The following is a 14,008-nucleotide window of genomic DNA, read 5'->3' as shown; positions in this document are numbered from 1 at the left end:
GTATCACAGAAGTCGTGATGGTACTCGCTCTGATCCAAGCAAATGTCTCACTCTCACTCAGCACCCAGTCCAGTGGGGATAAAACAAACTCCATATTGTGCAGATCAAAACACATTTATTATTCAACAAAATATAAATAGCCCACCTGTTAAATCGATAAAATCCATCCACACAGCCAAACATAGCATATTTATTTATTTCAGGTACTTATATAGCGCCGTCAATTTTACGCAGCGCTTTACATATATATTGTACATTCACATCAGTCCCTAACCCTCAAGGGGCGTACAATCTAAGGTCCCTAACTCACATTCATACATACACATACTAGGGCCAATTTAGACAGGAACCAATTCACCTACCAGCATGTCTTTGGAGTGTTGGAGGAAACTGGAGTACCCAGAGGAAACCCATGCAGGCACAGGGAGAACATGCAAACTCCAGGCAGGTGGTGCCGTGGTGGGGATTCGAACCAACGACCCTAGTACTGCCAGGCGGAAGTGCTAACCATTTAGCCACTGTGCTGCCCACAATTTATTTATCCATATGGAAATAAACATCACTCGTACCATCAGGGGCAGATTCACCCAGATAAAATAATTTTACCAAAATGCACTGCAGATTATGAATTATGACCAGAGGTAGAGGGGTCGAGGGGGCTTTTGGATAAGCCACCCCCTCACTAGAAAATTGGCGGCATAGGGCAACCATAGTGTCAATGTATTGGAAACTGCTATAGAAAGATTATAGGGAGAGATTATAGGATTTATAGATTATAAACTACAGGAAGAGACTGGTGTCAGTTAGAAAACTGTGCTTTATAGTGGTTCTAAAGTCTATTTTTTTACCTTAAGGCATTCTTTTTTTTACCATAAAGCTGAACTCAATCTTTTATTCCACTCTACATAATTCATTTGGGCCAAACTGTCCGTCACTGACATCTGAGGCCATTGGATGTGCTGTATAAACTGTATGTAGAGGAGGCTACACACAGCGTAGTGCACTGTGTTCCAGTCCGAACCGAGACCTTCCTGTCTTCCTGTCTCAGACCCGAATCAGAGATTGTGATATCAACAGCCCACCTCTCTAACTTACTAAATTATACTGTATATAGCCTCCGCTACGTATAATTTATACAGCACATGCAGCAGCCTCAGTGAGGGACATAATTAGTTTGGGCCAGCTTTAATGCCCCCTGACATACTTCTTGTCCCTAAGTACTTACCAGGGGCGGACTGATCATTTGGAAACTCGGGCACTGCCCAAGAGCCGGGGTCAGTAGGGGGACCCATGAGATGCCCCTGGTACCTTTTTCATAGGCTTTTTTGATTTTGGGCAAGGACACAGGGGCCCCATGATCCCCTGGGCACTGCCCGAGGGCCCGGGGTCAGTAGGGGGCCCCATGAGATGCAGACCATCCCTGTAGGGAGTGTAACCAATGTGCAAGTGCTGCAAATGCTTTAGACTATGGTGGTCATAGCCTTTGCAGCACATATATTTAGACCGGTCTTGGTGTGATTTTTATGGTTTTAGGTCTGTGTGTATTGTCTCATACTGGGGTGATGGTAAACCAGAGCGGTTGCCCGTGTGTCAATCATTAATGTGTAATAAAGCATAATTTTTGGAAATTTTTCTGAGTATCGCATTCTGTTCATAATGTAGCCGCTTTCCTGTGAATCTCTTTTCACAAATCCCTTTTTGGTCTGCATGTTTTTTGGCTACTGGATGGAAGCCATATATTGGGTGATACAGTAATTTATATTTGAACCTCTAAAATGTATCTTTTACTAACTGGCCCCATGAGATGCCCCTGGTACCTTTTTCATAGGCTTTTTTGAGTTTGGGCAAGGACACAGGGGTCCCATGATCCCCTATTGCCCGGGGGCCCCATGAGTTGTCAGTCCGCCCCTGGTACTTACCAGGCTGTCACCAATCCAGTACTGTATTGCAACACTGCTTCCATCACTTCCTGATCTCGTTGGAGCCATTAGCTCCTGCTGCTATCAGTCAAGCTCCTGTGATGAGGTAACATGGGTGCTGCTTCCGCTTACCAGCGCTGTGTGGCTCTATGGACACACATTGCCCAGCTCAAGACAGCACGTGTGCAGGTGCCTTATTAGCTTGCTGAGGTGGCACCCAGGGGAGGGGAGAGCAGATATTGCTGGTGAGGGACTGCCAAACAGAAGGCAAGGGATCACTTTGTGAAATATTGTTGCAAGGAGCAGGTAAGTATAACATCTTTTTTAACAAAACAAAACAAAAAAAACAGCCCTTCACTACTACAATACCAAACACTTTCACCCACTTTCTGAACAGGTGAATTTTCAGCTTTCAGCGCTGTCACACTTTGAATGCCGATTGCTCAGTCATGCTATATTTATTTCCATTTTTTACCATTTTGTCTTTTTTTAAAAAAATTTACATACTGCGACCCGAGCAGGGCAGTGTTACCACAGTGACACTGTACTACTCTGAGAAAGTGACCAGGATTTTTTTTACACTATGATTGCTTATAACAGTGATGTTCACAGTGCAATAATTTTTATGAATGGCATCCATTCATTCATAGCCATCCACTGAGCACTATTATGACAGCTATCACATAGTACAGAAGCACTGTGATTGGCCCTGTCTGCATCAATCACAGAGATCATCACAATAGTACACAGTGAATGGCTATGAATGAAAGCCATTCATTGTGTACAACTGTCATGCGATCGCTGTCACTGGTATAAACTGGCTCTTTGATAGAAATTGGCCAGCTGCAGGACAGTTTTGCACCAGCAAAAACAAGGACAGCCACAAAGCTTACTAAGTGGGTTTGATTAAATGGCATATGCCACCCTTCTAACTAAGGCTTCATTTAGACTTGCAGTTGGGGGGCAGAAGAAATGTGTGGCTAGGTTGCGTTTTGCCGCCCACCAACCGCCCCCCCCATAATCTTGCAATAGGCAGGGGATGGAGATATTTACATGTCGCAGGTGTAATGCTTTGCTTTCCAACCATGGCAAACGTCACCCGACAAGTAGTGATACACATTCAAGGAAATGGAGAAGTACCACAAATGCTCCCCCAATCACGAGGAATGCACGTGGCTGTGGTGCAATTGTTGGCAAAAATATGGTTAATACAGGCATTGAGGAAGCATCACATAGCTTCCTTACCGCCCGTCAGTAGCCTCTGTAGTGGAATCTGAACGCGGATGGGGCTTCAGATGAAAGGAGATTTAGATGCCTGTCTAAATCTACTCTTATGGTCATTTAGAAAAAAAGGATCATAGCAACCAAAGAGAGATCAGTTAAACAGCCAATGAAAAAATGAAAATGAAAAGATTTATAGATCAGAACGTTTTTTTTCATATATAGATATATACAGTGTATACACTATATTGCCAAAAGTATTGGGACACCCCACCAAATCATTGGATTCAGGTGTCTCAATCACCTCCATGGCCACACGTGTATAAAACCAAGCACCTAGGCATGCAGACTGCTTCTACAAAAGAATGGGTAGCTCTCAGGAGCTCAGTGAATTCAAGCTTGGTACTGTGATAAGTTGCCACCTGTGCAATAAGTTCATCCATGAAATGTCCTTGCTACTAAATATTTCACGATCAACTGTTAGTGGTATTATAACAAAGTGGAAGCAACTGGAAACAACAGCAACTCAGCCACGAAATGGTTGCTGTTGTTCATAGTGCACAGAAGTGCACAGAACTAGCCAACTGTCTGCAGAGTCAATAGCTAAAAACCTCCAAACTTCGTGTGGGCTTCAGATTAGCACAACAACTGTGTGTAGAGAGCTTCATAGAATGGGTTTCCATGGTCAAGCAGCTGCAACCAAGCCTCACTGCTGCATCACCAAGTGAAATGCAAAGTGTCAGATGAAATGGTATAAAAGCAAATACTAGTATATCATGCCTTTAACTTGCAGGGGATTTTTTTTTTAGTTTACTAACGCTTTAAGGCAGCAGCATACCAAGCCATTTTGGACAATTTCATGCTCCTAACTTTGGGGATGGCCCCTTGCTGTTCCAACATGACTGCGCACCAGTGCACTAAGCAAGGTCCATAAAGACACAGATGAGCGCGTTTGGGATGGAGGATCTTGCCTGGCCTGCACAGAGTCCTGACCTCAACCCAATAGAACACCTTTGGGATGAATTAGAGCGGAAACTGTGAGCCAGGCCTTCCCGTCCGACATCAGTGCTGGAGCTCACAAATGTGCTTCTGGAAGAATGGTCAAACATTCCCATAGACACACTCCTAAACCCTGTGGACAGCCTTCCTGGAAGAGTTGAGGCTGTTATAGCTCCAAGGGGTGAGCCAACTCAATATTGAATCCTACAGACTAAGAATGGGATGCCATTAAAGTTCATGTGCGTGTAAAGGCAGGTGTCCCAATACTTTTGGCAATATAGTGTGTGTCTGTGTGTGTGTGTGTGTGTGTGTGTATGTATGTATGTATGTATATATATATATATTTTATAATTTAATTTCCTGTCTTGTGAGAATAACAGGAAGTGAATGGAAAAATCTACAATGTGAGAGAAATACCCTTTTATACAATTGTTACTACAGCAACTATTTTCATTTGAAGATTCCCTCTTCTTTTCTTGCTTTTCTAGTAACTAGTAAGAAATCTGGGTTTCCCCTCATTTTCAGTTCTGTTGACTGTAATCATTAGCAATTGGGTGAACAGGGCCATGGATGGCAATAAAAAGCTGGTTCTAAGCCCTTACCACTCTACTTAAAACTAAAAGCAAAGTTTGACTTTAGATACATAAAAGGTCAATTTGCATCTATACACAACACCACAACACACATTTCAATCGTAGATGTATTGCAGTGCCATTCATTTTTGCAGCACACTGCAATGCATGGCAGTACATCATATAATGGTTTTCCAAAAATGTTGTAACTTGTCTGATAACTGGGACATTTTTGAGCATCAGAAACTCAATGATTTGGACTGCTCTAATTGAAGGCACGTTATTGCATGTGCATTATTGCAGCACACAAATTGAAATTTTCCCTAAGAAAACTACTGTCCCATTTTACACATTAGGGTTTACTTGACTTATTGGTATACGAGAGTATAAAAGCAACAGACTCAAGCTCTTTTTTGTTTTTAGTGATTAGATATCATTTGCACCTTTCTTAAGAAAACATCTGTCAAATGCAAAGATATTAAATATTTCATTGTATTTGATAAAGACTTGCATATGCCCCTTTAACCCTTTGAGGACCATAAGATTACGGAACACCAAAAGAATCAATTTTTTGTTTTTAAAGTTCGTACACTTCAGTTACTGTGACTAAGCCATTTCATGAAATAATTGGCAAAAAGCTAGATCCATTTGTTGATAAGAACTAATATTTTGACTAAAACCAAAAAAAAAAGTATTTTAAGTTCTTAATCAGATGATACAGGCAATTAAAAACATGGGACAAATACGTCCCTTGGTCCTCAAAGGGTTAAGGCCCCATTCAAGCCTTTGAGATCTGTTACGGTGCATTAACATGCTGCATGAGTGGCCCAGTCATTTGGAATGAGCTACCACAGCACCCCAATCACCTCAATAGACATGACTCTCTGCATAATGCAGCGCACAGCACAGGGGCGGACTGACAACTCATGGGGCCCCCGGGCAATAGGGGATCATGGGGCTCCTGTGTCCTTGCCCAAACTCAAAAAAGCCTATGAAAAAGGTACCAGGGCATCTCATGGGGCCCCCTACTGATCCCCGGGCCCTTGGGCAGTGCCCGAGTTTCCAAATGGTCAGTCCGCCCCTGGCATAGCAATGTACAGCATGCGAGTTACAGGGCTCTTCAGAACGTGCGTTTTGCTTGCTATTGTGGTTGTGCATTGTGTAGCCATTATAACTTAACTAAGCTGCACAAAATGATGGCGGTTACCACAAGCACATTGTTCAAAAAGTAGCCTAAAGCTATATTTCAGGCATATAAAAAACCTTCATGAGAGCCTTCAATCTGTTATATAACAGCACTCAGACTTGGAGAAACGCAGCACTAGGAGCCAATCAGGTGTGCCACTTGCAAGTCAAGATAAGAATCAGCTAACAAGAGAAGAGAACAGAGAGATGACCTCATCACTCTGCTGCTGCTCCTTTGCTGTCAAGTCACAGGCTGCTGACAAAGGGGTGACCAAGTTGTTTTATATAAAAACAGTATAGCAAAATTCAAGTCACCAACCTGGTACTGCTGTCTGGCAGGGCTGTGTATAGCCCATGACTGGGTGGACAGAAATCTGAATTTAGAAGAAATATGTAGGCTTCAATTGCCATTGTAATTTGGCTTTGATCCTTTATGAGTCACTTACAGCATACTGACCAGTGAAATCTCATATCAGCACTCCTGATTTGCTTATTCCATGTCACTGTGACTGAGGCCTCATGCATAATGGATGTTTTTAACCTGGCTGTTAGGGGCATCCGGCTTTTTTTCTGCCTCTAAACACCCCTGCATGTTAACCTATGTGTCCATACACACCTAGGCATTTAGAGAGGTTTAGAGGCACAAAAAAACCCCCACTGCCAGCGTGTCCTTGACCAGTGCCGTTTTGCCAGAAAAAAAAATGCATGATGCCTGAAAAAGTGCATTAAGGCTAGGCACGTTTATTAATTTCAATTGCCAGAATAAATCCTTATTCTGGTCAAATAAATAAATTAACACCCAAGAGCGTAACACGTGTAAATGCATTACATGCGTTTAGAAGCATCAAGCACTTTTTCTGCCAAAATGCTACTACCAGGAGGAAAGGCATCTAGGAGAGATGACAAAGCGTTAAGCGTGCATAATGCCACTGGATTACCATGACAGTCATGAAACTAGCATGCTCAGGGTAGCCAAGGTAGCCCCCATTCTTCTTCATTACAGATTTCTTGATATTCTCTTTGTTGTTCACATAAGACTTGGATTAACTGGTGTAAATCTGGGATGTTCTTTATATTTCAGTTAGGTTTAACATTATATACAATTTCTATTTAAAGCCCGACTTATGCCCCGTACACACTATAAGAAAATCGTCCGAAAATTTTCATACGAGGACCGATCGTCCGATAACCAGATCGTTAGTACACAGCTTTCGAGAGCCGATCACAAAAATTTGTATGACAATAACCGAAGGGACAAGCGCAAACATTTTTCTCGTATGATACCAGATCGTACGATTTTCGTTTAATTAGTACAGTAGTCGTCTGAAAATACAATACAAATACAACGCAATACAAGACATCACTTTCGAAATTCTTTTCTTTCATAGGAGAATTTTTGTATCTGTAGTAACCTTTTCACTTTCGATGTGAGACTAGAAGGTGAAAAAAAACGGCCGATCGTTTGTACGGAGCATTACATGGTGTTTCTAATAAAGCAGTTCCAAAAATGTTGCCCACACATTTTGTAATACAAAGGTTCTTCAAAAGGTTTCTTTTTTAACATATATATATATATATATATATATATATATATACACACACACTATATTGGATTCAGGTCTTCAAATCACCTCCATGGCCACAGGTGTACAAAATCAAGCACCTAGGCATGCAGACTGCTTCTACAAACATTTTGTGAAAAAATGGGTCGCTCTCAGGAGCTCAGTGAATTCAAGTGTGGTCGGTTGCCACCTGAGCAAAAAGTCCATCTGTGAAATTTCCTTGCTACTAAATATTCCACTGTCAAATGTTAGTGATGTTATAATGAACTAGAAGCAACTGGGAACAACAGCAACTCAGCCATGAAGTAGTAGGTCATGTAAAATGACAGAGCGGGGTCAGAGCATAGTGTGCTGAAGTCGCCAACTGTCTGATTAGCACAACAACAGTGCGTACAGAGCTTCATGGAATGGGTTTCCATGGCCGAGCAACTGCATCCAAGACTTACATCACCAAATGCAGTGCAAAGGGTCGGATGCCGTGGTGTGAAGCACACCACCACTGGACTCTAGAGCAGTTGAGATGTGTTCTGTGACGATTCACATTTCTCTGTCTGGCAATCTTATGGACGTGTCTCGGTTTGGCGATTGCCAGGAAAACTTGCCTGACTGCATTGTGCCAAGTTTGGTAGAGGGAGGATTATGGAGTTGGATCGTTTTTCAGGGGATGGGCTTGGCCCCTTAGTTCCAGTGAAGGGAGCTCTTAAGGTGTCAGCATACCAAGCATACCAAGACATTTTGGCCAATTTTATGCTCCCAACTTTGTGGGAACCATTTGGGGATGGCCCCTTCCTGTTGTAGCATAACTGTGCACTAGTGCACAAAACAAGATCCATAAAGAGATGGATGAGTGAGTTTGGAGTGAACGAACTTGATTGGCCTGCACAGAGTTCTGATCTCAACACGATAGAACACCTTTGGGATGAATTAGAGCGGAGACTGATAGCCAGGCCTTCTCGTCCGACATCAGTGCCTGACCTCACAAATGAGCTTCCAGAAGAATGGTCAAACATTTCCATAGACACACTCCTAAACCTTGTGGACAGTCTTCCCAGAAGAGTTGAAGCTGTTGTAGCTGCAAAGGGTGGACCAACTCAATATTGAACCCTACGGACTAAGACTGGGATGCCATTAAAGTTCATGTGAGTGTAAAGGCAGGTGTCCCAATACTTTTGGCAATATAATATATATATATATATATATATATATATATATATATATATATATATATTGAAGACCCCTCGTGTTGACACATACGTTCTCAATGAGGAACTGGGCTAGAATATAGAAAGAGTACTAATATATAGCATAGATAATATAAACTATAGAGTAGCAGAAACCTTTATTTCAAAATTCCATCTAAAAGTAGTTTCAGTTTGCCCCATGGAGACCACGGCTAATCCATTCTCTAAGACTGGGTTCACACCTTTGCGCTGCAGGAATGCACACATTAGCCTGTGTTTGTTTTGCAAAGAGGTGCTAATGCTGTTTTGCCATTTATTTTTAGCACCCCAACACACCTTACCAATACACATATGTTTTTGCACAAGGTAACGCATGATCATTCAATGTGGTGCACTGCGTATAAAAAAAAAAGGTAAGGCCTCTTTTTTGGTGCATTTTAGTGTGTTAGGGAATCCATTCAAATGAATGCTGCCCTAACACAATGCATGTTAACATGCAAAGTAACACACATCAATGAGCTTGGTGTATAACCAGTCTAAGTGGGAATAAAGCCTGTGGTCTTTTTTCAAGCCTGGTGGAGATATAACACAAACCTAAAAAAAAAAAAATTCAGGGATAGGGGGCGTTGTAAGGTCTTTTAAAAATGTTTCAATATACTAGCTCTGATATATTTTAAAATCAATAAAAGCCTGATGTAAATTTGTTTTGTTAAGCAGAGGATCTCATTGATCTTATAGAAGATTCTGTTCTTTGAATATAGAAGAGTCAAAAGTGTTTTCTAAAAGTCATAACTGCAGATAGCTGCTGCAGTCAGGGATAATATGAAACCAAGACTACGAACAAACCAAGCTCCTCCACCAGCCCTTCTCAACCTTCTTATTCCAGAGGTACCCAAAAAATAATTTTCAGGTCTTGGGAAACCCTTTCTTAAACCAATTCATTGGGAATCAGGGTGAAGAATGCCCCTTACATTGTTGATCAGTAAAAAATACCCACTTTACAGTGACCTTACAGACACCAGAAAAGATCATTGGTGTAATGCCACTTTCTCTGGCCAGATCCATGCCACTGGCTCTAGCAAGATCCTTGCTGGCACCATCAGATGGGACACGAATCAGCCACAACTCAAGGAACCCCTAGCAATCTTTGTATGAACCCTAAGATTCCACACAACCCTGGTTGAGAGTAGCTGTCTTATACTACCAATGTGACATACAGCAATATCACATCTAACACTGGACATTCTCATTATTAACAGCAAAAGACCATCTGGTTTGTTCATTAAAGCAGTGAATAGGGCAGTTAAACATAGTAACCATACAGAAATCGTGATAATTTGTTGCTATGGGTCATTGCAGTTTGCACACTTGGCACTGCCTTATCAAAAAAACTCTTTGCAAGGCAAAGAGAAGCCTTTAAGATATGGTACCCCAAAAGGTATGGTAAAATCAACACCCACATTTCACATATCCAGCTTTAGTTAACATAAATCCATTTGAGTAAATCTACATTTTTCATGTCATCTCTTATCTTGGTACTTTAACACTGTTTTTTATATTAATCTTTTAAAACATCATTCTCTAAGAAATTATATAGTCTGTTTTTCAGCACTGGTAAGGCCAACATCCTAACACTCACAGCAAAATTCCTTGATTGAACACAAACTCTTATAATATTAGCCTGAAACTTAAACTCTTTTAGAAATGTAGTAATCCAGCCTTTCTCAACAAGGGTTCCTTCGAAGATTCAAAGAGGGGTTTCTTGGGCAATAAGTAATTTCTGCCTCTCACATAAGTAACCACTGACACCGATTATCTTTTTAGCTATATGTAAGGGGGAGTTCTATCCACAGACCAAGACTGTAAGACACATTCTTCTCAATGAACATCAATATTAGAAGTATTCTTCCAAATGACCACCAGTGTAAAATGGCACATCTCCCACTGATTACCAGTTTATGGCAACTCTTATCTCATTGTGCTGTGGCCTTTGTCCTATTGGATACCAGTTTAAGAGGGCCCTTATCTCAATAACCACCAGTGTAATGAGTACTTTACCCACTAAATACCAGTTTATGGAGGCCCTTATCTCATTGACCACCAGTGTAAGGGGGCATTTCACTGACCTCAAATGTAAGGGGGCATTTCACTGACCTCAAATGTAAGGGGGCACTTCACTGACCTCCCATGTAAGGGGACACTTCACTGACCTCCCATGTAGGGGGGCACATCACTGACCTCCTATGTAAGGGGGCACATCAATGACCTTCAATGTAAGGGGTCATATCACTGACCTCTAATATAAGGGGGCACTTCACTGGCCTCCATTGTAAGGGGGCACATCACTGGCAAACAATGTAAGAAGGCACATCACTGACCTGCAATGTAAGGGGGCACATCACTGACAAATAATCTAAGGGGGCACATCACTGACCCTCAATGTAAGGGGGGACTTCACTGATCTGCCATGTAAGGGGGAACTTTACTGACCTCCAATGTAGGGGGACACATCACTGACCTCCAATGTAGGGGGACACATCACTGACTTCCAATGTAAGGGGGCACATCACTGACTTCCAATGTAAGGGGTCACATCACTGACCTCCAATGTAAGGGGGAACTTCACTGGCATATATTGTAAGGGGCACATCACTGACCTGCAATGTAAGGGGGCACATCACTGACCTGCAATGTAAGGGGACACATCACTGTCCTGCAGTGTAAGGGGGCACATCACTGACCTGCAATGTAAGGGGTCACATCACTGACAAACAATGTAAGGGGGCACATCAGTGACAAACAATATAAGGGGGCACATCACTGCCAAATAATGTAAGGGGGCACATGAGTGACCTGCAATGTAAGGGGGCACATCAGTGACAATGTAAGGGGGCACATCACTGACCCTCAATGTAAGTGGGGCCATCACTGACCTCCAATGTAAGGGGACACATCACTGACCCTCAATGTAAGGGGCACATCACTGACCCTCAATGAAAGGGGGAACATCACTGACCTCCAATGTAAGGGGGGACATCACTGACCTCCAATGTAAGGGGGCACATCACTGACAAAAAATGTTTAGAGGCACTTTCTGCTGACAAACAATATGCAGAATCACTACAATTGTAACTGTTTAGGTTCTTGCCAAAATTATTATAAGTGTTTAATTTCATTATTATTATTACTGAAAATAATTTTGTCATATAGAGCAATCCTGAGTGCCAAAAAAGCAAATGCTTATTCTTTTACCTACTGTTCACACTATCGTACCATGATTTATAGATATAATAATAATTTGCAGGGGTTCCTTGAGAGTTATTTTAAGGGTTCCTCCATACTAAAAAGGTAGAGATAGACTGTACCAATCATTTTTTACTAGCATGCAATCTACAATGCGTTCCAAAACTGTGCACCTGAACGGTAAAAGTTAAACTGGGTAAGTGAGAGTAGCTCCTTCAATTAGTACATGATCCAAGGGCTACATACAACAGGGCTTATTTTACAAAAACTGGAGCAAAAGAGGGGCTGTTGCCCATAAGAACCAAGAGCTTTCATTTTCTCATAGAAACAAGGAACTTGACTGGTTTTTAAAGGTTTCAGTTCTGCTGATCTGTTAGATCTCTTTGCTTGAGTTTTCCAAGAACAGCCCCAAAATTGCTCCGGGTGACAAGCTACTGTACATATGGTTATGGCTTTGCTATCCGCATTCCATTTGCTGCAGTACTTCCTTATGCAACATCAATCCATGACTACATGGGGAGCTCAGCTGAGCTATCCCTTCTCCAACTAGAGGACTTCTCCCAAACAAATCTGCTTCTGCAGCTGTTACACCTTGCAGAGGTCACTGCAGATTTTTTTTTAACATGTAGAAATGACATGGGAGATTCACAAGTAGAAATTGCCTTAAGTGATCAAGCCAGGTGGTCAGTGAATGGCAAACAGAAGGAGCACATGGCTGGAAATTAGCAGCATTAGACCTACTTGTCTGCAGCAATTATTTAATGCTCAGACAGCTGCTGGAGTTATACATACCGTCCTATCAAGGCTGGTTAAGTCATCACCTTTTATTTTTGGGTGCAGCAGGACTGCTGCAACTACTGATTGCTATAAACTTGTGTGTTGCACTTCTTGGCTTTAGTACCTGTCAATGGGCACTACCTGTCATAGGCTAGTATTAGGCCTGGGAGCTCTACATTCATCTTTCTGAACCTTGGTCATACAATGTCATGGCAATCAAATCACAAAGTACAAGGTGAGCAGGCAGCAATTTTTGTAGCTGCTGCTAGAGAAATACATCCAGATCGTTCTCTGTCTCTCAAAGGAGAAGAGATCGCTGAGGCAGGGGATGTCACTTACCTGTCTGGGAAGCAGAGGCTCCCCAAGGTTGTGGGCAGGAGAGCAGCAGAAGACAGAAGAGGTGCAGCAGTGCAGGACAGGAGAGGTGGGCTGTCAGATGGGACATGGGAGAAGATGAGCGGGGATGCCGCAGGGAGCTGCCTGCTTCCTCCATATCTCATAGCTCTGCAGACCTGGGATACAGCACTAGTCAGTCTACCAGCAGGATCTTCATTGGCATGCTCCTCTCTCGCTCAGCAGGGGGGCTCACCAACCCCACCAGGGGTTATCTGGCTCCCATTTGGATTTTTCCCTACAGCTGCTATTGCAGCACTTCTATCCTTCTCCAACAGTATCCACCCGTCTGGCTCTCTCTCTTATTTTTTCTGCACCTTGCACCTCCCTCCCACCCCCCTTGACGCATGACAGAGGATCAGACAGCCTCCTCCTCCTCCACTTACTACTCTATGCAACACAAACTGCTGCTGCTGCTCCCCCTCCCTCCCCAGGGCTGGTGCTGATGCTTCTGTTGCTAGGAGAGGAGGTTGCTAGAGCACATGCGTGCTGCAGTCCTAGAGGAGGGTCCCGAAAGGATGCAGTGGCACAACCTGGGGAGCCCAGGCATTGTCAGGACTTAGTCATCTACACATCATACCACAGAACTGTCTAGATGTGTCATCGCATTGTCACTGAGCGATCACAGCCGATCTCCGACCTACAAGAAGGATACAGTGTGCTACTGGACTGCAGGATGTGCTCAGCATTTATTGATCAGCACTGCTAAATATTAATTATTAAAAGGCAATGTCCTGTCCTTATGTATTTACAGTGTCAGTGGATCCCTGATGATGTACTATGCAAGCTCTGCATTATGTGGATGGTGTGCCTGCCAAGCGACTGCACTCCAGTGTGATGCTTCCAGAAATGCTGGAAGAAGGGGTGGTTCAGCAGCACTGACATGCTTCCTATGGTAGGGGACTACATATCCCATGATGCCTGAACAACAGATTGATGTGAAATGAAGTGGGGTG

At 42.8% G+C, this 14,008-nt stretch overlaps 1 protein-coding gene across 4 annotated transcripts in view; it reads right to left on the bottom strand.

The window, feature by feature from the left end:
• ADAM23 (ADAM metallopeptidase domain 23) overlaps positions 1-13,372 on the bottom strand; it is a 243,664-nt gene extending 230,292 nt beyond the window's left edge. For 2 of the 4 annotated variants that reach the window (XM_089671082.1, XM_089671098.1), the window contains exon 1: positions 12,999-13,372. In XM_089671082.1, coding sequence (XP_089527208.1) covers positions 12,999-13,152 — 154 coding nt within the window. In that variant the 5' untranslated portion in view covers positions 13,153-13,372. The remainder of the gene's footprint in view (positions 1-12,998) is intronic. The other 2 variants (XM_089671077.1, XM_089671090.1) reach the window with 1 other exon arrangement.
• Between the last annotated feature and the right edge of the window lie 636 nt (positions 13,373-14,008).

The sequence above is a fragment of the Staurois parvus genome, unplaced genomic scaffold (genome assembly GCF_062004578.1).
Source record: "Staurois parvus isolate SC_StPar_1 unplaced genomic scaffold, SC_StPar_1.0 ptg000011l, whole genome shotgun sequence".
NCBI lineage: Eukaryota > Metazoa > Chordata > Amphibia > Anura > Ranidae > Staurois > Staurois parvus.
The sequence above is the reverse complement of the archived record's forward strand: the minus strand, read 5'-3'. Positions and strand labels throughout refer to the sequence as shown.